Source organism: Trichechus manatus, unplaced genomic scaffold (genome assembly GCF_000243295.1).
Source record: "Trichechus manatus latirostris isolate Lorelei unplaced genomic scaffold, TriManLat1.0 scaffold00181, whole genome shotgun sequence".
Classification (NCBI taxonomy): domain Eukaryota; kingdom Metazoa; phylum Chordata; class Mammalia; order Sirenia; family Trichechidae; genus Trichechus; species Trichechus manatus.
Window position 1 is genome coordinate 2351121 of NW_004444117.1, and position 21296 is coordinate 2372416.

The 21296-nt window shown below is 52.1% G+C and overlaps 1 protein-coding gene across 1 annotated transcript in view; it reads right to left on the minus strand.

Moving 5' to 3' along the window:
* ADAMTS2 (ADAM metallopeptidase with thrombospondin type 1 motif 2) overlaps nucleotides 1–16610 on the minus strand; it is a 298006-nt gene extending 281396 nt beyond the window's left edge. Inside the window, exons 1-2 of the mRNA XM_004387150.1 lie at nucleotides 16382–16610; nucleotides 15008–15402 (exon numbers count right to left, since the gene is read on the minus strand). Of these exons, the coding sequence (XP_004387207.1) occupies nucleotides 15008–15402; nucleotides 16382–16514 (528 nt within the window). The 5' untranslated portion in view covers nucleotides 16515–16610. The remainder of the gene's footprint in view (nucleotides 1–15007; nucleotides 15403–16381) is intronic.
* Between the last annotated feature and the right edge of the window lie 4686 nt (nucleotides 16611–21296).

Consider the following 21296-nt stretch of genomic DNA (forward strand, 5'->3'; position numbering starts at 1 on the left):
AGTTGTGAGACCCGCTGCTAGATCTTATTATTTGATGCGTTAATAGTAAAAAAAAAAGCATATGAAAAACTTGTACATGAATGTTCATAGCAGCATTAGATACCTTGGCCAAAAGGTGGAAACAACCCACGTGTCCATCAACAACAGAATGGATAAACAAAATGTGGCATGGCCATACAATTCTTTCGCCATAAAAGGAGAGAGGTACTGATACATGCTACAATGTGGATGAACCTTGAAATCATTAGCTAAATGAAAGAAGCCAGCCACAAAGGACCACATACTACTTGATTTCATTTACATGAAATGTCCAGGATAGGTAGATCTATAAATAGATTAAGGGTAGCCAGGAGCTCGGGTATGGAAGAAGGTTTCTTTTGGGGGGTGCTGAACATGTTCTAAAATGGCCTGTGGTGATGATTGCACATATCTGTGGATATACTAAATCACTGAACTGTACACTTTAAGTGGGTGAATTGTATCCCATACTTTAACAGAGGGAGGAAGGCACATAAAAGTGGAAGAAGCTACGTCATGCTTTGTCACCAAGAGATGTGCAAAAGCACAGCAACCACATGCTAAGCAATGCAGCAGACGCAGGAGAAATGGAAACTTCTTGGGGTGGCTGAGAGCCACTGACAACGAGGGGCTGGAGTGACTGGTGCCTGTGCCCCAAGGACTTCAGTTAAGGCTCCAGGTTGTGGTTAATTGGGAGTGGTACATAAAGTATCCGTGTATCCTATGATTAATGCATTTTAAACTCAATCAAACGGGCAATGTTTACCAAACGCCAGGTCTCTGAGGAGTGCTTTCTGTGTGCTCATGTCTTCAAAGCCCAGGCGGGTTAGTGTTGCTGGAATCCCCCTTCCAGAATCTGAGGTACTGAGGCTCGGAGATTTCGAGGCCCTAGTCCAGCTGCATAGTCACAGGTGGCAGAGATGACAGTGTGACACTCGCCAGCCTCTCTAGCCCATGTAAGTCTGCTGCTTCCCCCTGGTAATCATTGAAACGTGTCCACGGGTCACTGACCCATACGGCAGGGGCAGGGGCAGCACTGAGGCTGCCCCACCTCTCAGGCAGTGCCAGGCTTTGGGCCTGGATGCCAGGGTTTCCCTTGCTCTGAGGTGAAGCTGCATGCCCCACTCCACAGACTCTGGAGTAGACATGCAGTGTAATTTAAATTCATGGACGAGCCTGAGGAGCCGGCTCCAGGCTCGGTAATAAGTTCTCCATATTAATGGCAGCATCACAGACCTGGTGGACAGTTGACATTTAATATGAAACATACACAGCAGAGTGAAAGGCTCCTACCTGGGGACCTCCCATGGCGGAGCACCTGCGGGTGGGGGGATCGAAGGCAACACCAACATTCAGGGGGCAGGGGTCTTCCTCTCCCCTCAGCACATCCACTCCACCTCAGCCCTCTCCCCATGCAGGAAGTCCCTGCCAAGATCAAACACTCAAACAAGCATGCACACGCACACCCAAATGCACACACAAATACTCCTGTATACAGACACACACAAGCTCTTGCATGCACACACATTAACACACACACATGCATACTCACATGTGTGTACATGCTTACTCAACATATGCATACAGAAACACACACACAAATATACAGACATGCTCGTGCAAATGCACATACACCCACATGCATACTCGCATAGCACATTCACATGCACACATACATACACCCACAGACACACTTGCATATGCACTCCTACATGTTCATACACACATGCACACACATGCTCACTCAAATGCACCACACACACTCAAAGGTACATACACATACTCCTACACAAAGACACACACATATATCCATATGCATATGCACATTCTCATGGGCAGACACTCACATATGTATGCACATGCTCACTCAGATGCACACACATGCAGATACCCACACACACTCACTGCCATGTATTCACATGTATACTCATACAGGTGTGCACATGCACACACACACGTGCACTCATGTGCACGCTCCCACAAGCATGCAAGAGACGTGTGTGCACACATGCATAGGCATACAAACATGTACACACACAGCAGCCTGCTGTGTCTGGCAGCAGCACAGGAACCCCTGGGCTGCTGGAGACGGGGAAGGTGGCAGGAGTAACAAAGGCTGCGTGTGCCTGTCCATACAGATCCAGGGTCCCCAGGGGCCTATGCACATTTGCCCCTATGGGTCCTGATAAACCAGACCCCAGTGACAGCTCAGGACATCATGCAGCTGCCCCAGCCTTGATGCTAAGTGACGCACTGGGCATGGGGACATCCCTGTGGCTCAGGGTGGACAAGCCCCTCACTGACTCCTCTGCTCATGCTGGCCTTGGCACCATCTTATGATTCTCAAAGTAGGCTGAGTGAGGACCCTGTCTTTTCCACTGTGGCTTTGGGAGGGCCTTCACTCACTCACTCACTGAGTGCTGGGACGCTAGGGGATGGGACAGAAAAGGTGAGAAGGTGCAGACATCAGTGACCAGGGAAGGACTGCCGCTTCCCCAGCCTCCTCTCCTGGAAAACAGGCAGACTGTGGGAGAGAGGAAGCAAGAAGACACGTGGCTGGCCAGTGCTCACAACAGCACATGGCACACGATCAGTGCTGAAAAAAACGGCAGCTGCTACTGGGACTCTCCTCACTTACAGAAGAGAAAAGCTGAGGATCAGAGAGGGACGGAGATCTGTCCAAGGTCACACAGCTGGAAGCACAGAAGTGGGGAATGGAGCAAAAGCTGCCTGTGATCAGGGCCCTGTCTCTGGCCCCAAGACCAGGCTAAATCTGACCCACCATCAGGGAAATGTAGGAGGGTATGTGAGAGAGAGCTTTAATCTCTCAGGAGCTAGCACGTTTGCTTGAGGGCAGAGGAACCCCAGTTTCTTCACCCTGATCTGTGATCACCCAAGGCTCCAGGGAAGGAAGCAGACACACACACACACACACACACACACACACACACACACACACACACACACACGGCACAACCCTGCGTTCAGCCCAGTGGCTTGCCTGTGACCCTGCTTCCATCCACCCTCCCCAAGCAGCTCTCTGGGGCTGCAAAAAAGTGAAGAGTCCCAGGCAGGGTAAGATGGGTGAGAAAGGAGATGAAGTGGGGCCAGGAGATGGGGAGCTAGGCCCGAGCTGCAGTGTTCTCATACCTGAACCTGGGGTCACCTTCAACTAGCTCTCAGAGAGAACCCCTCAGGGCCTTCAACCATGGTGAAAGTCTGCAAGGCAGCTAGGTTAGCCATCTGCATTTTACATGTGAGAGACCAAGGGCCTAAAAAGTGAAGGGAGATGCCCCAGGAGAACAGCAGCACTGGGGCATGAGGCAGCCTGGCAGTCCAAGGCACCCACAGTAGCTCTAAGGAGATGTTGTTGTAGGTGGCACATTCCCATGGAGTTCTGTCCTGCTGCCTGCATTTAACTTGTGCGAATCATCTCTGCCCACTCAGCAGAGTATTTTATTTATTTATTTTAACTCTAGTTTAGGTTAAGGTTTACAGAACAAATAGTTTATCATTAAGCAGTTAGTACACATATTGTTTTACGACAATGGTTAACAACCCCACGACATGTCAACAGTGTCCTTTCTCAAACTTGAGTTCCCTATTAAAAGATTTCCTATCCTGTCCTGCCTTCTAGTCCTTGTCCCTGGGCTGTTGTGCCCCATTAGACTCATTTGTTTTATGGGGCTGTCTAATCTTTGGCTGAATGGTGAACCTCAGGAGTGACTTCATTACTGAGTTAAAAAGGTGTCCGTGGGCCATATTCTCGGGGTTTCTCCAGTCCCTGTCAGGCCGGTAAGTCTGGCCTTTTTTTGTGAGTTAGAATTTTGTTCTACATTTTCCTCCAGCTCTGTCCAGGACCCTCTGTTGTGATCCCAGTCAGAGCAGTCAGTGGTGGTAGCCGGGCACCATCTAGTTGTACTGGACTCAGGCTGGTGGAGGCCGTGGTAGTTGTGGTTCATTAGTCCTTTAGACTAATCTTTTCCTTGTATCTTGTTTTCTTCATTCTCCCTTGCTCCCGAAGAGGTGATACCAGTGGAGTGGGTTTTAAGACCCCAAACGCTACTCACCAAGTTAGAATGTAGAACATTTTCTTTATAAACTGTATTATGCCAATTGAACTAGATGTTCCCCCGAGACCATGGTCCCCATAGCCTTCTGCCCAGCAATTCAGTCCCTCAGGGAGTTTGGATCTGACTATGGAGCTCCCATGACCTTTCCTTGTACAAGTTGTGCTGGCTTCCCCAGTATTGTGTACTGTCTTACCCTTCGCCAAAGTTACCACTTATCTATTGTCTATTTAGTATTTTCCCCCATCCCTCCCACCCCTCATAACCGACAAAGATTGTTTCTTTTTGTGTGTAAACTTTTTCATGAGTTTTTACGGTAGAAGTCTCACACAACATTTGTCCTTTTGTGATTGACTTATTTTACTCAGCATAATGTCCTCCAGTTTCATCTGTTATGAGATGCTTCACAGATTCATCATTGTTCTTTATCTTTGCTTGATACTCCATTGTGTGTATGTACCATAGTTTGTTTATCCATTCATCTGTTGATGGGCATCTAGGTTGTTTCCATTTTTTGCTATTGTGAACAGTGCTGCAATGAACATAGGTGTGCGTATGTCTATTCGTGTGACGGCTCTTATCTCTCTCGGATATATTTCTAGGAGTGGCATTGCTGGATCCTATGGTATTTCTATTTCTAGCTTTTTAAGGAAGCGCCATAACATTTTCCAAAATGGTTGTAAAATTTTGCATTCCCACCAGCAGTGCATAAGAGTTCCAATCTCCCCACAGCCTCTCCAACATTTGTTATTTCCAGTTTTTTTGATTCGTGCCAGTAACGCCAGGGTTAGATGGTATCTCGTGGTTTTAATTTCCTTTTCTCTAATGGCTAGTGATCATAAGCGTTTCCTCATGTGTCTGTTAGCCACTTGAATGTCTTCTTTCGTGAAGTGTCTCTTCATTTCCTTTGTCTATTTTTTAATTGGATTATTTGTCTTTTTGTTGCAGACGTGTTGAATTTTCTTACAGATTTTAGAGATTAGACCTTTGTCTGACTTGTTATGTCCAAAAATTTTTTCCCAGTCTGTAGGTTCTCTTTTTACTCTTTTTGTGAAGTCTTTTGATGAGCATAAGTGTTTAATTTTTAGAAGATCCCAGTTATCTAGCTTATCTTCTGGGGTTTGTGTGTTGTTGGTTATAGTTCGTATCCTGTTAATGCCATGTATTAGGGCCTCTAGCGTTGATCCTATTATTTCTTCTATGAACTTTATAGTTTTAGGCTTTATATTTAGGTCTTTGATCCATTTTGAATTAGTTTTTGCATGTGGTGTGAGGTATGGGTCCTGTTTCATTTTTTTTTACAGATGGACATCCAGTTTTGCCAGCACCGTTTGTTAAAAAGACTGTCTTTTCCCCATTTGATGGACTTTGGGAGCTTGTCAAAGATCAGGTGACTGTAGGTGGGTGGATTTACATCTGGGTTCTTAATTCTGTTCCATTGGTCAATGTATCTGTCGTTGTACCAGTAGCAGGCTGTTTTGACTACCATAGCTGTGTAGTAGGTTCTGAGGTCAGGTAGGGCCAAGTCCTCCTACTTTATTCTTCTTCTTCAATAGTACTTTACTTATCTGAGGCTTTTTGCTTTTCCATATAAAGTTAATGATGAGTTTTTCCATCTCTTTAAAGAATGTTCTTGGTATTTGGATTGGGATTGCATTGTATTTGTAAATTGCTTTGGGTAGAATTGTCATTTTCACAATGTTGAGTCTACCTATCCATGAGCATGGTATGCTTTTCTATTTATGTAGATCCCTTTGGGTTTCTTGCAGTAGTGTTTTGTAGTTTTCTTTGTATAGGTCTTTTACATCCCTGGTTAGATTTATTCCTAAGTATTTTATTTTTTTAGGGACTATTATTAATGGTATTGTTTTCCTGATTTCCTTTTCATTGTTCTCTTTATTGGTGTATAGGAATCCAACTGATCTTTGTATGTTTATCTTGTATCCTGCTACTCATCAGCGCAGCATTTTTAAAGGGGAAGGCAATTTGCCAACCATTCCACTCAGCAGGGCCTGGCAGTGCCCATGAGAAGGGTTGCCAGTCTCCAACCCCAGCAGCCACCAGGGGTCCATGGGCCCCTCAGAGTGGTGGCATCTTGCTGCTCTGGGTGTTTGATTGTACAACAGGAACCTGAGCATCAGGGTTCAGAGACCAGTGACCCACTATGCTGAGTCTCATGAGGGGCCGGGGTCAGGTTCCACCATACCCCTTCCAAAACGATTCCAAGGGGAGAAGCCACCTCACACACAGAGTCACACAGACCTGTTATAACTCCAGGTGTCCTTATCGGTAAAATGGGGATAAGTGTTGCCAGGCTCACAGGACTACTGCAGGGATGCGTACGAAGCCATGAGCAGAGTACCAGGCAAGAGTGTGTGTGGAGAGAATGCTGACCCTGAGACCCCCCCTCCCGTGGATGCCCACCAGCTGCTGGGATTCCCCAATGGTGCACCACCTGACTGCCGAGGGCCCCCATCCAGGGCAAACAGGCTGCAGTGGTGGGGAGGTACCCTCCGAGGCCCAGGGAAGGAAGGTGGGCAGCCAATGCTGCCCTACCAGAAAGGGAGGGTCAGGAGGCAATTTGTGGTGGATACTGGTAGCCAGTCTCCCCAGAGTCCTCCCTCACCCCATCCTTCCCCCAGAATGTGTTCTTCAGGTGCAGGCCAGGGGGCGGGGCACATGACTCAGGCCTGAGCCAATCAGCACATCCCATTCATGAACCACAGTGATTCGTTACCAGATAGGTCATTTGACCTAAGCCAATCTAATCATAATGAGGCACAGGGCTGTAACAGGAGCCTCCAAAAAAATAGGCGCTTTCCCTTTTCCAATGGGCTATCCCCAGGGGTTTGAGCCACGTGGAGCAACTGCAGCCAGCATCCCCCAGGGAGCAGTGTCACACGGGGGAAGCTGAGCTGAGAAAGCAGGGTTCAGGTGACACCACTCAGCCCCTGGATCCCAACTGAATCCCAATTCCAAGCGTCCATAGATGCCTTCTCCACTGAAGTCTGGGTTTTAGACAATTGATATACCTCACGCACTCTGATGGGGCCACTGTGAGGTGGGTGGAGGGCCTGTGAGCTGATGCTTGGACAACTGGGGCACAAAGCCCCTGACCCATCTCTCCCCAACCCCAGTGAAGTAAGAACTCCTGCAGAAACTCCTTCCCTCCAACCAAAGAGCCTCCAGTGAGAAGCTGGTAGTGAGGCCCGTCAAGAGGTGGTGGGTGCTACACTTCAGGGGAAGTCAGCACATCTGGACTAAACCTAAGCTAAGAAGTTTCATGAATACAATCAAATACTTTGAGAGACAGAGTAGCAGGGGTAGGGGTCTGGGGACCATGCTTTCAGGGGACATCTAGGTCAATTTGCATAACAAAGCTTATTAAGAAAATGTTCTTCATCCTACTTTGGTGAGTGGCGTCTGGGGTCTTAAAAGCTTGCAAGCGGCCATCTAAGATGCATCAATTGGTCCCAACAACCTGGAGTAAAGGAGAATGAAAAACACCAAAGATACAAGGAAAGTATTAGCCCAAGAGACAGAAAGGGCAACATAAACCAGAGACTTCATCAGCCTGAGACCAGAAGAACTAGATGGTGCCCGGCTACCACCAATGACCACCCTGACAGGGAACACAACAGAGAGTCCCTGATGGAGCAGCAGAAAGATGGGGTGCAGAACTCAAATTCAAGTAAGAAGACCAGACTTAATGGTCTGACTGAGTCTGGAGGTGTCCTGGAAACTATGGCCCCTGGATTCTCTATCAGCCCAGAACTAAAACAATTTCCAAGGTGCAACTCTTCAGACAGGGATTGGACTGGACTGTGGGACATAAAGTGATACCCGTGAAGAGTCTGCCTCTTAGTCAAGTAGATACAAGAAATCAAAGGGGCAGCTTCTGTCCAGAGGTGAGATGGGAAGGCAGAGAGGGTTAGGAGCTGGTTGAATGGACATGGGGAATCGGGGTGAAAAGGAAGAGTGTGCTGTTGTTAGGGTCACATAACAATGTATGTATAAAATTTTGTATGAGGGACTAACTTGAAATGTAAACTTCATTTAAACTACAACGATTAAAAAAAAATTAAAAAAAGAAGCGGTGAGTGCTGCAGGAGGGAGCATGGAGAGAGGGTTGGCTGTGAAGGAATAAGGCTGATTTATCAGCAAACCCCCAGCACTGTCCCTGCCTGCCAAGTTGTCCTGCTGGAAGCCCAGGCCTATCCAAAGATGCTGCTGCCACCACAGTACCCAGCACTTCCAGATCTGCCACTAGAGCTCTTGTCAAGAGGCCTCAGGGCAGACACGTGGTCTTCACACAGGACTTGTTTGCCTGCACAATGTCAAAAGAATCAGGAATATGACACAGAAATCCAGGTTCTCTGAAGAAACATTAGAAGATCCGACAGCACCGAGCCTACACTCCTGAGTGTCAACAATCACCCAAGGGAGAAATGGCTACCCCCTTGAGATGAGCCATGGGCTCACCAGGGTCCTAACCTCTCCCTACTGCTACCTCGTCCCCTCACTTGTGTCTGGTCCCCATTTGGCCCCTATGGCATCTGAGTTTGCAACTCCAACTTTGGAGTTGCACTGTAAGAGTTCCCAAAGATGGCTGACTCCAACCCCCTACTTAACACCTAACAAACCAAGGCTCACAGAGGTGAAGAGCCCTGTCGAGGGTCACATGGTGAGTTACCAGAGCCAGGCCCAAGGTCTCCTCAGCCCCACCCAGTCCTTTCCCCATGCAAGATTCCCTTCCTTACTTAGTTTGGTTTAGATCAGGGATTTAAACTCAGGTCTCATTAACCCCAAGAAGGGCAGGAAAACCATGTACATGCACAAATGCATTCCTGAGGAAAAAGAGCCAGAGCTTTCAACTATCCTCCAAGGGGGCCTTCCTCACAGAGTGTGGATGTCATGGGGTCAGCAACAGAGAAGACAAGGAAGGAGAGGTGAGCTGGCCCTGGGCACTGGGGCACAGGGTCTCCATGGTGAGTCCCACCCCCTTCCCTGCACAGGCTTCCAGCCCCAACTTCCCATGCACTCTCATTTTATGGCTGCTCCACCCAGTCCCATGCTGGGCCCTGAGGGCACAGCCAGGGATGGGACAAGGGAATTCACAGTTGCACAAGGAAGCCAGACACCAAACAAATCATGATACTCGTGGTACAAGTTCCCTAGAAGTATGCAAATGCCCGGGAAGGCTTCCTGGACAATGTGACATTTAGCACAGACCGGCAGAGTGAGGCAGGTAAGGAAGGAGAAAGTAAGAATAGCCCAGGCAGAGGGAACAGCCTGTGCAAAGGCCCTGAGCTGGGAGTGGCCAGTGTTTGAGAAACTGAGCTACAGCCATGATGGGAAGTGCAGTGACAAATGAGGCCCAGATCATGGGGGCCTTGAATGCCAGGCCAATGGGGTTTTTTGTTTCTTTTTTTCAAGGGCAATAAGAAAGTCATTTAAAAATCTTAAGCAAAAGAGTGAGATGATTGGATGTGTGGTTTTTAAAAATCACTCTGGTTGTTGTATAGAGAATGGGTTGGTAGAGAGACACCAATTAAGAGGAGTTAAGGAACACAGGAGCAAAAGATGGTAGCTTGGAGTCAGGCAGCGGTGTTGGGATGGGAATTGGGGATGACTTCCAAAAAGGTCTAGGAGGTAGACGTGCAGGATGGTGGTTGGTTGTATGTGGGGGTCACCATGGGGTTGGTCAGGGAAGGCGTCCCAGAGGCAGCTGGGCAGGTGTCCCAGAGGCAGCTGGGCAGGTAAGGGTGGAACCCAGGCAATACGGACCAGACACAAGGAACCTGGAGTCCGGAAGAAGTGTGGTGGTGCACTCATCCTCCCCCTTGCTTGTAGCATAGTACTCCTCTCCATTCCGTGTGTTTTAGAGGTCTGACCCTCACCCTGAACCCCAAAGGTGGGCAAGAGACTCAGCCCAGGCCCCCTATCACAGCAATTGATTTAAAGATAGTCCTGTGACTAAGCAGTGCCAATCAGAGCCCTCTTCAGGACTCTTGTGGGAATCATCCAGAAAGGAGTGCTCTCCATTTCATAGGAATTGCCACCTTGGGAGACAGGTTAAGCCGGGACTACTCGTGGCCCCTACATGGGGAGGATGACCCTGAGAGGAACACAGAGAGAGGCAGAACTGAGGGACAGAAAGCATGTTCTGACACTAATGCTGAGCCCCTGGATCCAGCTATGCCTGAAGCTGGTTCTCTTCAGGACTCCCCCAGATAACTGGGGCCATCATGTCCCTTGTTTGTGTCATCCAATGTGAGCTGGTTTCCTGTCACTTAAACTGAGAGAATCTTAAACAACAAGAGTGGTAATAAGCCATGGGGGAGGCTGATACCACCCTGGGCAGATGTGCAGATTCCTAAGGGCAGGGGCCAAACAGGGGGCTTCCACCCTGACCTAAGGAGCCCCAAGACCTAGGGAGCCCAGGAGTTTCCACGGCTCCTCTTCAGTATTCCTGAGACCCCCCTCACTGTCCTCCAGGCAGTGCCAGAGCAGGGTGGGAGGAAGGAAGACCCTGGACCCCAGGCAGGGACTTTGCTTGCAAGTCCCAGGCACCCCTGTCCCACAGCCTCAGGACCCATCTGCACCTGCCTGCCCCCCTCTAACCCCTGAGCTGTCTGGAGCCCTGTTGTGGGCCTCAATGCAGTGGCCTTTTTAGGAAAAATGAACCTCACCTCAGTCCCTTTAGGAGCGAATGGCTTCTCTCTGTGGCTCTTAAAAAACCAAGCCCATTGCCATCGAGTCAATTCTGACTCATAATGACCCTACAGGACAGAGCAGAACTACTCTACAGGGTTTCCAAGGAGTGGCTGGTGGATTTAAACTGCCAACCTTTTGGTTAGCAGCTGAAAGCTTAACCATTGCACCACCAGGGCTCCCTGTGGCCCTTGGTAACTCTTAATGTCCAGCAAGACTGCACAGGGTGGGTGCCGGTCAAGATGGCAGCTGGCAGGGGAGCCCTAGCCCCCAAGGCAGCAGCTCCAGCTTCATCTTGCCGTAGGACCTCAGGCAGCTCGTGGGCCTCTCTGAGCCTGTGCCATACAATGAGGGCTCTGCCTCACAAGGTCGTGGGGCTCATATGGCGCCCCCAGGGAAGGGTGTGCACCTCTCTTAGGCCCCAGGATCAGAGGACCAGGCCTCAGAGGTCACATCCTTCCCACTCCCCAGCTTGCAGAGGCTTCCTCTGCTGGCCCCGCCCAGCCACAAACTGCAGGCCGTCCTGTTGGCGTCCCCACTGTGATCGGGCTGCAGCACAATTCCTAGGTCCTAAGGTACCGATGAAGAGCTGCAGCCCACAGCAGTCCACTGGCTAGTGAGCGGGCCACGAGGGCCTGCTCCCCGGTTCCTGCTGCCCCACACTGTGGACAATAAATGCACCTGACTGGGAAAGTCCCCAGGAGTCAGAGTAGGAAAGGTCACAAAAGTTTTAAAGAAGCGCAGTTCTTCATTTCTATTTTTTTTATTGACATACCCAAAAGGCACAATAGTGAGTAGGGCCTTGGAATCACACAGATAGGCATTCAAATGCTGGCTGCGAAGCTCAACGTAAGCCACCTCAACTTTTGCAGTCTCCATTTATTTGTCTGTAGAATGGGGACAATATTAGGACGTATTCCATAGAGTGTTGTGAGGATCCAACAAGGCAATGAGGCATAAGATGCTTAGCACAGAGCCTGGTACAACGTAGGGGCGCGGTAAAGTGTGAGTTACTATTGTTACCTTTTATGCCAACAGGCTTTTCGTTGGGTTTTTAAGGAGCATGTAACAATCATGTGAGATTAGCACACCTACCATGTAGGCTGTAGGAGCCTTGGTGACACAATGGTTAAGCACTCAGCTGCTAACTGAAAGGTTGGCAGTTCGAACCCACCCAGCGACTTCACGGGAGAAAGACCTGGCGATCTGCTCCCATAAAGACTACAGCCTAAAAAACCCTATGAGGCAGTTCTACTCCATCGCATGCGGTCGCTATGAGTCAAAAATCAACTCAATAGCACCTAACAATAACATCATGTAGCCCAAAAGGTACTAGAAAACTCTTCAAGGCAATGTGACATACAAGAATCCTTCACTCAGCATTTTTTCTCATGCCTCATGTAAAGGTAAACTTTAACCTGTGAATATTCTGAACAATGGCTGTAAGGGAACCTGGAATTGCTACATTTTCCAGCCTCTCTGGAAATAAAGTGCTTACATGTCTTATAAAGCACATCTTCATGGGGCGTACCTTGGACCTGCACCTCTACCTGCCTCCAGTAGAATTATCACTTTGGCTGGCCCAGGGTATTGATTTCTGAAAAACTATTTCATGCCACTTTGGGTGGCAGCACCTCCTGCACTCTCAGCCTATGGAGTTCTGCAAACCCCATGCCCTGACTCCCACAGGAACAGCTGACCCCGGCCTGGCCAGAGCAACACCCAAGGTTCAGCTGGAGTTACCAGTAAAGGATGTCAGCCTGGCACTTCTGGGGCCCTCGGATTCATCTCAGAGGGAATCTATCTGAGAACAAAGCCAACACATAGGAGGGCAGAGGCAAGAGACAGCAAGAGTCCTGATAACCTGTGAGGAGCACCTGGATCCAGCCATGCCTGAAGATTTCTCCATTATGTGAGCTATTTACTTTCTCTTCCTGCTTACACTAACTTGGCTTACATTTTCTGTCACTTGCAATTGAACGCATCCCCTGATCAATGCAATGAAATAAGAATCCCGCTGCACTAAATAGATCAGAAATAACTCTCCACACTAAAGACGGTTAAAACTGCCATCCTTTAAAGCAGTGAAACAAACTCATATGCCTTCAGGGCCAGGTAAGTCGAGGAACAAATGTGTGCCTCAAGCCAGGGGACGTCAATAGGTCTAAAAGGTTCTGTGGCCCTCTGAGAGTCATGTTCCACCTGAGCATCCAAACTTAAGATGCAAGAGCATGCTTGCCTGCTGTGACCCTGCAGTGGTCACTGTGGACACAGCAAGGGCAGGTACACTGGAATCTCTGCCCATGTGTGTCCAGCACATGTAACCTCTCACCATGCCTGTCCTGTCCAAGCCAGTTCATGCCTGGGACCTTTGCATATGCTGTTCACTCTGCCCAGATGGCCAACTGCACCTTTTTCAGTGGACAACTCATTCCATTCAAAGAGCCCCTCAGGAGCACACACTCAATTCCCTGGCCAGAGAGTCCCTCAGCCTGTCAGCCATCCTGAGAGTGTGAGCCCAGGCTGGGTACCAGGCCTGCCATGTCTCTGACCAGTACAGAGGACAAATGCAATACCACATGCTGGACGAATGAATGAATGACCAAATGAATGAATGATACAGTGGCAAGGTCTCTCTGAAATGCTCTCCATCAGGAATTAATTAGGACACAGTAGGCAGGCACCAACACACCACATGCGTGTTACCCACCACCACCACACCTCCTCCCCCCGCCCTCCACAGAGTCCCCAGCACTGATTTCCTTTCATTTAAGAAATTCACCTTCAGTATAAAATGAGACACACCTACGAGGCCCAGGATGTCCTCAGAGACAACAGCAACTACAAAGGGTTGCACCGTTTTAACCCAACTCCTCCAAGGACGTTTATAGTTTTTTTTTTTTGCAACACGCTTGGGTTCTAAATCCATCCAAAGGCAGTGATTTTCCTAAGCAACAAGTGAAGTTTCCTGTGTCTCCATAAAAAGCACGCCAGCAGCCACTGGGCTCTGGTCTAATTGCTGGCTCTGCAGACAGCAGGACAGGCCCTGGCTGCTAAGGACGGGTGTGCGCAGGGGTCGGCAGGGCTGGGAGAGCAGCCACTCACTAGACCAGGAGTGCCCTGAGCAGCAATTAGAGCGGAGCCCACGGTGGGCGGCTTCAGATGTCTGGCTAGCAGAGTCAACCTGACCACCGCACACCCAATCCAAAATAGAAAACTGCAGTGGCTTCTACTGTGTGCCAGGTCCCGAGCGGCTGGACAGAACACTGCCAATGTCACCCTCCTCCCTGAGCATCAATCCAAGCTTCCTCTGAGGCCCCCTGGTGCCAAGTGATGATCCCTCTGGGCCCTAGGATGCAGGAGAACTTCCCACGGCTCGAGTCACACCGAGTGGTCCAGGAAGTCCCCAAAGGGCCCCCCAACCTCTCCCGTCCATCAGGGCCTGCCCCCCCAAAAGATCTGAGCAGCCCATGGGCACCAGAGCCTGCATTTTCACATGCTCCCCTTGGCTCAAAACAGGGAGAGAAAACCTACTTTTCAAATAATGAACTGGAGTTCAGCAGGAAACCACAGAGTAAATATCAGTGGCTTCCAGTCAGCCGGGGGGGCAGAGGGCTAACGGGGCATTTCAGCACCACTGCCTGCTCCCAGGGCTGGCACCACCTGCAGACATACCCACCACACACATATCCCACATGCAAAAATGCACAGGATCGTACACTTTCTAGACACTCTGACACACACATGAGCAGGAACCCAGAGGCACATGTGAGCAGAGGCACAATGGCACACATACGTATACACACACATGCTCAGGCACCCAGATGCAATGCACCCCGACATACCCAAACACATGTGCAGACACACACATGCAAATACACACACACACACACACACACACACACACACCAACCCACACCTAGACGCAAGACAAACGTGCAGGCAGGCGCCAGAGAGACACAAAGACACTCTGCTACTTGATGGGAGCTCCTGAGACCCTGCCCCCCTCCCCCAATATATGGCCCCCTTATCAGAACAATCAAAATAACTTGCCTTCCAGCCAACCCCTCAGTGGTGGCATGGCTCCCTAAGCACCGGGGAGGTAGAGAAGGTCCTCAGGGCAAGCCCTGCCCTCCCAGGGGACACCCAGGACACTGGCCTCCGAAGCCCAAAGGAGGGACTGGAGGAGAACAGTGGGGACTCACCAGCCCGTCGCAGTTGCTGAGCGCCACAGAGGAGGCTGCGGCCAGGCCGGCCACATCCCCGACGTACTGGCAGGTTCCAAGAAGGGGCTCCACGCGAGTGGCGCCCGACTCGCCCTGCCACTCCACCGTGGCTCCAGGCGCCACGAGGCGGTTGTTGGGCCGCAGCCGCAGATGCAAGTCTCTGCCGAAGACCGTGACATTGTAGAAGAGGCGGCCGCCAGGGTCTTCCTCGTTGCCTTTGGGGAAGCCCGGGGTCCAGACTGGGGCAGCCCTGCGGGTCCGAACCCCCGCCCCGGCTGTAGCCGCCGACACCACGTGGGACACCAAGAGGCCCTGGGCGTCAGTGCGCACCGGCACCGCCAGGATGCGCTCCGCTCCATGCCCCAAGGGTCCGCCTGCAACGGGAAGGGGCATTAGACCGGCTGGGACGGGGCTCCACACCCCTAGCCCTGCCCCCACTGCGAAGTGAAGCAGCCTTCCGCCTGGCAGCCCCCAGAAGCGAGCCTGCACCTCCCCGGGCCTTCTTGCAACCGGGAAGGGGCGTTAACAGGACCAGCAGACTGGAGCCCCGCCGTCCCTGGGCGTCCCCTTCTGGGACCCTGCCAGCTAGGAGCCCTGCCCCTGCCCCTCTCCGGGTTGGGGCTCCGCGGGTGTCCCTCAATTCCCCAGAGGACGGCACCTCCAGAGCGTCCCCTGACCCATTAAGCTTACCGTCCTTGGCAGGACATGAGGCTGCTTGGAAGTCTTTCCCAGTTGGCCCCTACCAGTGCGCTTCGACCCTTCAGCGGCCCCGCCGCCCTAGCGCCCTCATCGCTCGCCTCTGGAGCGGCGAGGACTCAGCTCCCACGGGCACCGAGAGGCCTGCCCTCCGTGTTCAGCGGCCGGTCAGCCTGCTGTGGGGTCCCTCTCCCAGGACGCTCGAGAATGGGAGCGATGGAGCAGAGTCCCTCCTATCTCCGGGGATCCCCTCCGGATCGCCTCAACTAGTCTCCAGGGCCGAGGCGGTGAGCTCGGCACCGGGGCTCCTCCTGAGCGTCCCCGGACGCAAGCCTGGGCGCCGCCTCGCCCTGGCTCCCCCAGCCCCGCTGGGGCTGGTGCTGCGCTCTCGCTGCCGGGCTTTGCCGGCCCTCAGTCTCCACACGCCGCGTCCCAGGAGCCGCGAGTGCGCCCAGGCTCCCCCCGGCCCGAGGAGCCCGGCTGCGCCGCGGGGCGCCCCCTGTGCGACCAGCCCAGCCTCGAAGTTGGCCAACTTGGCCCCGGGCGGGGCGCACGGAGTTTGCCCAAGTCGGGGTGGACCGCGCATGGGGGTGCGGCGGGGCGGGCGGGCTGGCCGGCCGACGGAGGTCGCGGGCATGGGGGCTGGGCTGCACCTACCCGGGGGGTCGGCGGCGGCAGCGGCAGCGGCGAGCTGGGCGTTCGCGGGCGGCGGCAGCAGCAGGAGCGGCGGCAGCAGCAGCAGCAGCGAGGGGCAGAGCAGGCGGCGAGCGGCGCCAGCCGGCGGATCCATGGCAGCCGGACCGCAGCCCGGGCCCCGCACTCGTAGCCGGCGCGAAAGTTGCCCGCGCGCCTCCCAGTCCACATCTGGGGGCAGCTGGAGCCGCCCGCAGCTGCAGCACCGCAGGGCGCGGGGCGGAGGAGGCGCGGCGTGGAGGGAGGGCGGGGAGCCGGAGGGAGGCGGGGAGAGGGCCGGGCTCGCGGCGGCTAGGGAGCGGGCGGGAGGAGCGGCGAGCAGAGGGAGGGCGGGGACGGCAGGCGCCTCAGCCTGCGGTGACCCGGCGCTTCTTGGCGCGGCCGCAGCCGCCTCCCGCTCTGCTCCTAGCGCAGCCGCCGCCGCCGCCGTTCTCCGCTAGCGGCGAAGCAGAGACACCCCGAGGCGGCAGCAGAGAAGCACCATGGGCCGCGCGGGGGGAGTCCCGCCGCCGGCCACCCTTGGCGCGCCCCGCGCCCTCGCGGCGCACGACCTCGGAGGAGCTGCTCCGAACCGAGCAACCCCACCCAGGAGTCCTTCGGCATCCGCATCCCACCCGTCCACCCTGGGGGCTCCAACACCCTCTCCCTGCGCCCTAGGGCGGGACAGGGCGTGGGGAAACGGGAGCTGCAGGCTAATTGCAGGGTCCCAGGGGAGGCCCCAGAGGCCGAAGGACGCCGTTATAGAAGGGTGCAGCCCAGGGGCTACTCCAAAGATCAGCAGCTTTTGCCCCGACTCCTCTCTGCCAGGCTTCCCTGTCCCTCCCTCTGCCTCCCCATCCCTCCACTGCAGCCTCTGAGCAGAGCCTCGCCCTCCCAGACCTGCGAGCTTCCTCTTGGAGGACACTCGGGCCGTTGCCTCACCTCCTGAATCCGCAGGGGCACTTTAGCCTCGGTGGCCTTTGCATCCAGGTCCCCCAGCCTGAAACAGGCTTTGCTGGCCCTTCCAACCCTGCCTCCGAGGAGTCCTCCCTCACTCCCTCCTGGGCCAAATTTAAAGTCAAAGGCCATCCCCAGCTGGAATCCCCCCTCTCCTAGAGCAAAAGCCTGACCCTCCTGCTGCCTGGAGTCCCCATCCTGCAGACCTGCTGTCCCACAGCACAGTGACCTTCTCTCCTCACCCTTGGGGCTCCCAGGCATGTGTATGTGGGACCAGCCCTGCTATGAGACCCCCAACTTCTGCCTCACTGCCCCAGAGGTGGACAACTGCCCCTTTTGATCTTCTACATGGGCAGGACCATGGTGGCCCTGGCCAGGGAATGAGTACCCAGAGATGACTCAGGCCCCTCCCTGCCCCCAGGAGGGCCAGTCTTGTGGGAAAACACATGACTTGCACAGTTCCCTCAAGCTGTGATTTTTAATCCTCAGTTTTGTCATTTCCAGGGCCTGGGTGTGAGGATGCTGCAGCATGACGGCCATCTTCACATGGATGTTTCCAGCTGTCTCATGCCCCTAAGGCATGGTTCATTTGGCCTTGAGAGTGGTTTCCTAAAAGCTAAATTTGTCAACCTTAAACATGGGGACATTTCACATAAAATTTTTGATTTCCAACTTTTCTTGAGATATTGGCAGTTTGGGCCACACTGAGCCCACATTCTGCTTATCATCCACTAAATGGGCACCTCCCCTTATACCTAGTGGGTATCTGCTTTTGGGACCTCTGATGGCCCAGTTGATTCCAAAGGAAGATGGATGGTCACCAGTTTCAAGGAGAGGGATGACTCCAGAGCCAGGAATCTGGAGGATTTCCCATGAGAAGTGGCATCTCAGTTGAATCCTGAAGGCTCAGGGGAACAGGCAGCCCAGACTAGTTCCAGCTAGGTGTTGGCCCTGGGACCTACAGGGTTCTCCCACCTATTCCTCATGTGCTTCCATCCTCCTCAAGAGATGAGTGACACTCAGCCTCACCTACTCCAAGGATCATGTTCTACAATGCTTACCCAAACCTCCCTCACTTCTCTGCCATGCTGATGGTCTGTAATATATCCTCCTACTACCACTACAGTTATTTCCCTATACTGTGCTTAATATTTACCTAAGTTTATTAAGGATACTCTAAATCACTATCATAAATGGAAAAACCAACATCTCGTGCCATAGATCAAAGATAACTGCCCGAAATACGTAAAATGAAAGCAAAAAACTGTTATCAAACTCTAGATACTACTGCCTGTAATAGGTGCTGAGGCTGAAGCTGATTAGCAAGTGTTACAAAGTGTTAAGACAGACTAGCACAGAGACCTTTCTTTTGATGTAATCAGAAGGAGGAAAAAAGAATTGAAAAGGAAGAGCTCTCTCATTTTGTGAGTCGATGATATGTTCTGCCATGTCCAGGTAACTAAAATATCTTGCACACTTTGGGACACATACCTTAGCATATTTTTGGGAAAGGGGGTTTGTCTCCCTGACACTCCTGAGTAGACCCTGGCAGCAGCTCAACATCACCCCCAGCCTCAGAAGGCTACACTCCTTACTGGTATGCTGCTCTACCAGATGGGGACCCCAAGGGTGAAAGGGACCACCCTCCATCAGCCCATCCTTTGGTCCCCACAGTGATACCCCACAAGGCTGAGTGGATAAATCAGACACAGATACATCAAAAATTACAGTTAAACATTCCATGTGTCTTGTAGACACATTCCAACTTCCAGCCCTGATCACCTACCCTCTTCTCAAAAAAGAAAAAAAAAAAGCACTTCCTATTTCTTCAAACCTCCATAGTTCAAATCTCAATTCCTCTTCTGGGAAATACTGCCCACCCACAGGTGTTTACCTCCCACTCTGATCACCCCTCCTCCTCCAAGTAAAATGGGTGACACAGAAATCTCCAGTGGTTCTTTGCTCAAGTCTACTTATTCAGTTTGGATCCCAAAGACACAAACCAAGGGCCACAGGGCCAGCTCCACTTGAACACTTGTTTTGTTTAGTGTGTTTTGTTTTTAGTTGAACTTGAAGGTCTTTTAGGTCTGGCTTGTAATCTATCTTAACACAGTCCCCACCACTCCCTATTGCCCTCCACCTACCTATTCTTCATGATTGTTACCAGCCTCATCCCTGAAGCCCAGGAGTTGCAGCCCTGATCTGGAACAGCTCCATGTTGTGGGGGAAGAGGGGGAAGAATGAGGACAATCCAGGGACAGCTTTGGCCAGGGTCACCTTGAAATCTTCCCAAGGATGTGAGGTGTAGAAAGAGATGGAAACCTTTCCTGGTCATCCTGAACATCATAAATCAGCACATATGCCTCCGAGACAGAATGGGAGAGACCCACATTAAGAACGGAACCCCTTTCCCTCGATGCCAGCCTCAGCCCTCCATGGGAGTGGTGTCCTGCATTAGTCCACAGAGGAGGGTCAGGGTCTCTACTCTGCTTCAGGCTTCCAGGCCCCATGTCCCAGCACAGACCTCATTAGGAACAGGAGCCTATTTGAGAGCCATTCCTTTCTACTGATGGCGGCATAGAAACCAGCCCCGCAGAAGATCTTCTGCCCCTCCAATGAGGTCATCTTCCTTGGCAGGACCTGCCCGCACTGCCAGCTGCAAGCGGATGGAGGCATCAAGATTTCACAGTCCTCTTTCCTGACAAGCACGCTCCCAGGGGCTGGGGGGAGCAATCTAGACTCCCCCCCTGCCCTGGAAACCATACACAGAACATAACAAGCCACTAGAGATTAGTGATCTTGTCCAGGGTCCCCTGAAGAAGGTAGCTCTGTCCCCTTCCACTGTTGACAAACAGCAAGGGCAGTGCCCTGTCAGATGCGCTGGCAGAGTTCTGGCCAGGAGTGGCCTTGGTAAGCATTATGTCAGTGGAATGCTGATTGAACAGAATGGATGGCTGGGTGGCCTTTGGGGAAGTACCGGTTCTTGCTGTTTACTGAGTACCCCGGACACACTCTGACAGGGAGCTGTGTCAGACAAAGGAGAAAACGTGGGTGGGTGGGTGTCTAGACAGCAAGTTCTTTTCATTGCCATGCTCCCACGGAGGTGTCCCACCGCAATTAGGATTAGTTCTGCCTGGAAATGAGAGAGGATGTGCTTGAAGTTTGGGGCCTAGGGGATCCAGGCTCAGTCAACAGTTCTACATCCAGGCACAAGACGGAGGGTCAGACTCAATCTTAGCAGTAATGACCTCTCAAATAAAAAAAAAAAAAAAAACCACTGTCATCAAGTCAATTCCAATTCATAATGACTCTGTAAGACAGAGTAGAACTACTCCATAGAGTTTCCAAGGCTGTAAATCTTTACAGAAGTAGACTGCTAAATCTTTTGGTTAGCAGATGAGCGCTTTAACTGCTGCACCACCAGGGCTCCCAATGACCCCTCAGGGAAGGCTAAAAGCTAAACGCCTGCTTGCACATATGCTCAGCCTAGCAGAGAGGCACTGAGGCCCCAATATTTTAAAGGTGGCATCTGGATGTGGCAGGCAGTGATGCTCTGTGCCTTCTTGGATCAGGGTCTAGGTCCTTGTGTCCACCTGTGCCTGGCCTCTCGCAGGGGTCAGGAGGGCCATTTGGTCAAGTCTCCCACCTGGGTAAAGCCTCTGGCTCCCTTAGGATTCTCTTGGCTGCAAGTACATAGCCAGCTTAAACCATAAGGCAATGCATTATTTTACCTACCAGGAAGTTGGGGGATATGGTGGCTGCAGAGTCCAACAATGGCATCAAGTGCCCTGCCATCTGAGTATTGTCTTGACCCCTGGCTGGGCGGAAGGATGGCTGAGGCACTACCAGTTATCCTGCCCTCTCCCAGAAGGCTTGGCTGACTCCGCTCTGGTCTTGTAGGGTCACAGTCCCAATGCTAAACTAGCCGTTGAAGGGAGGGAGG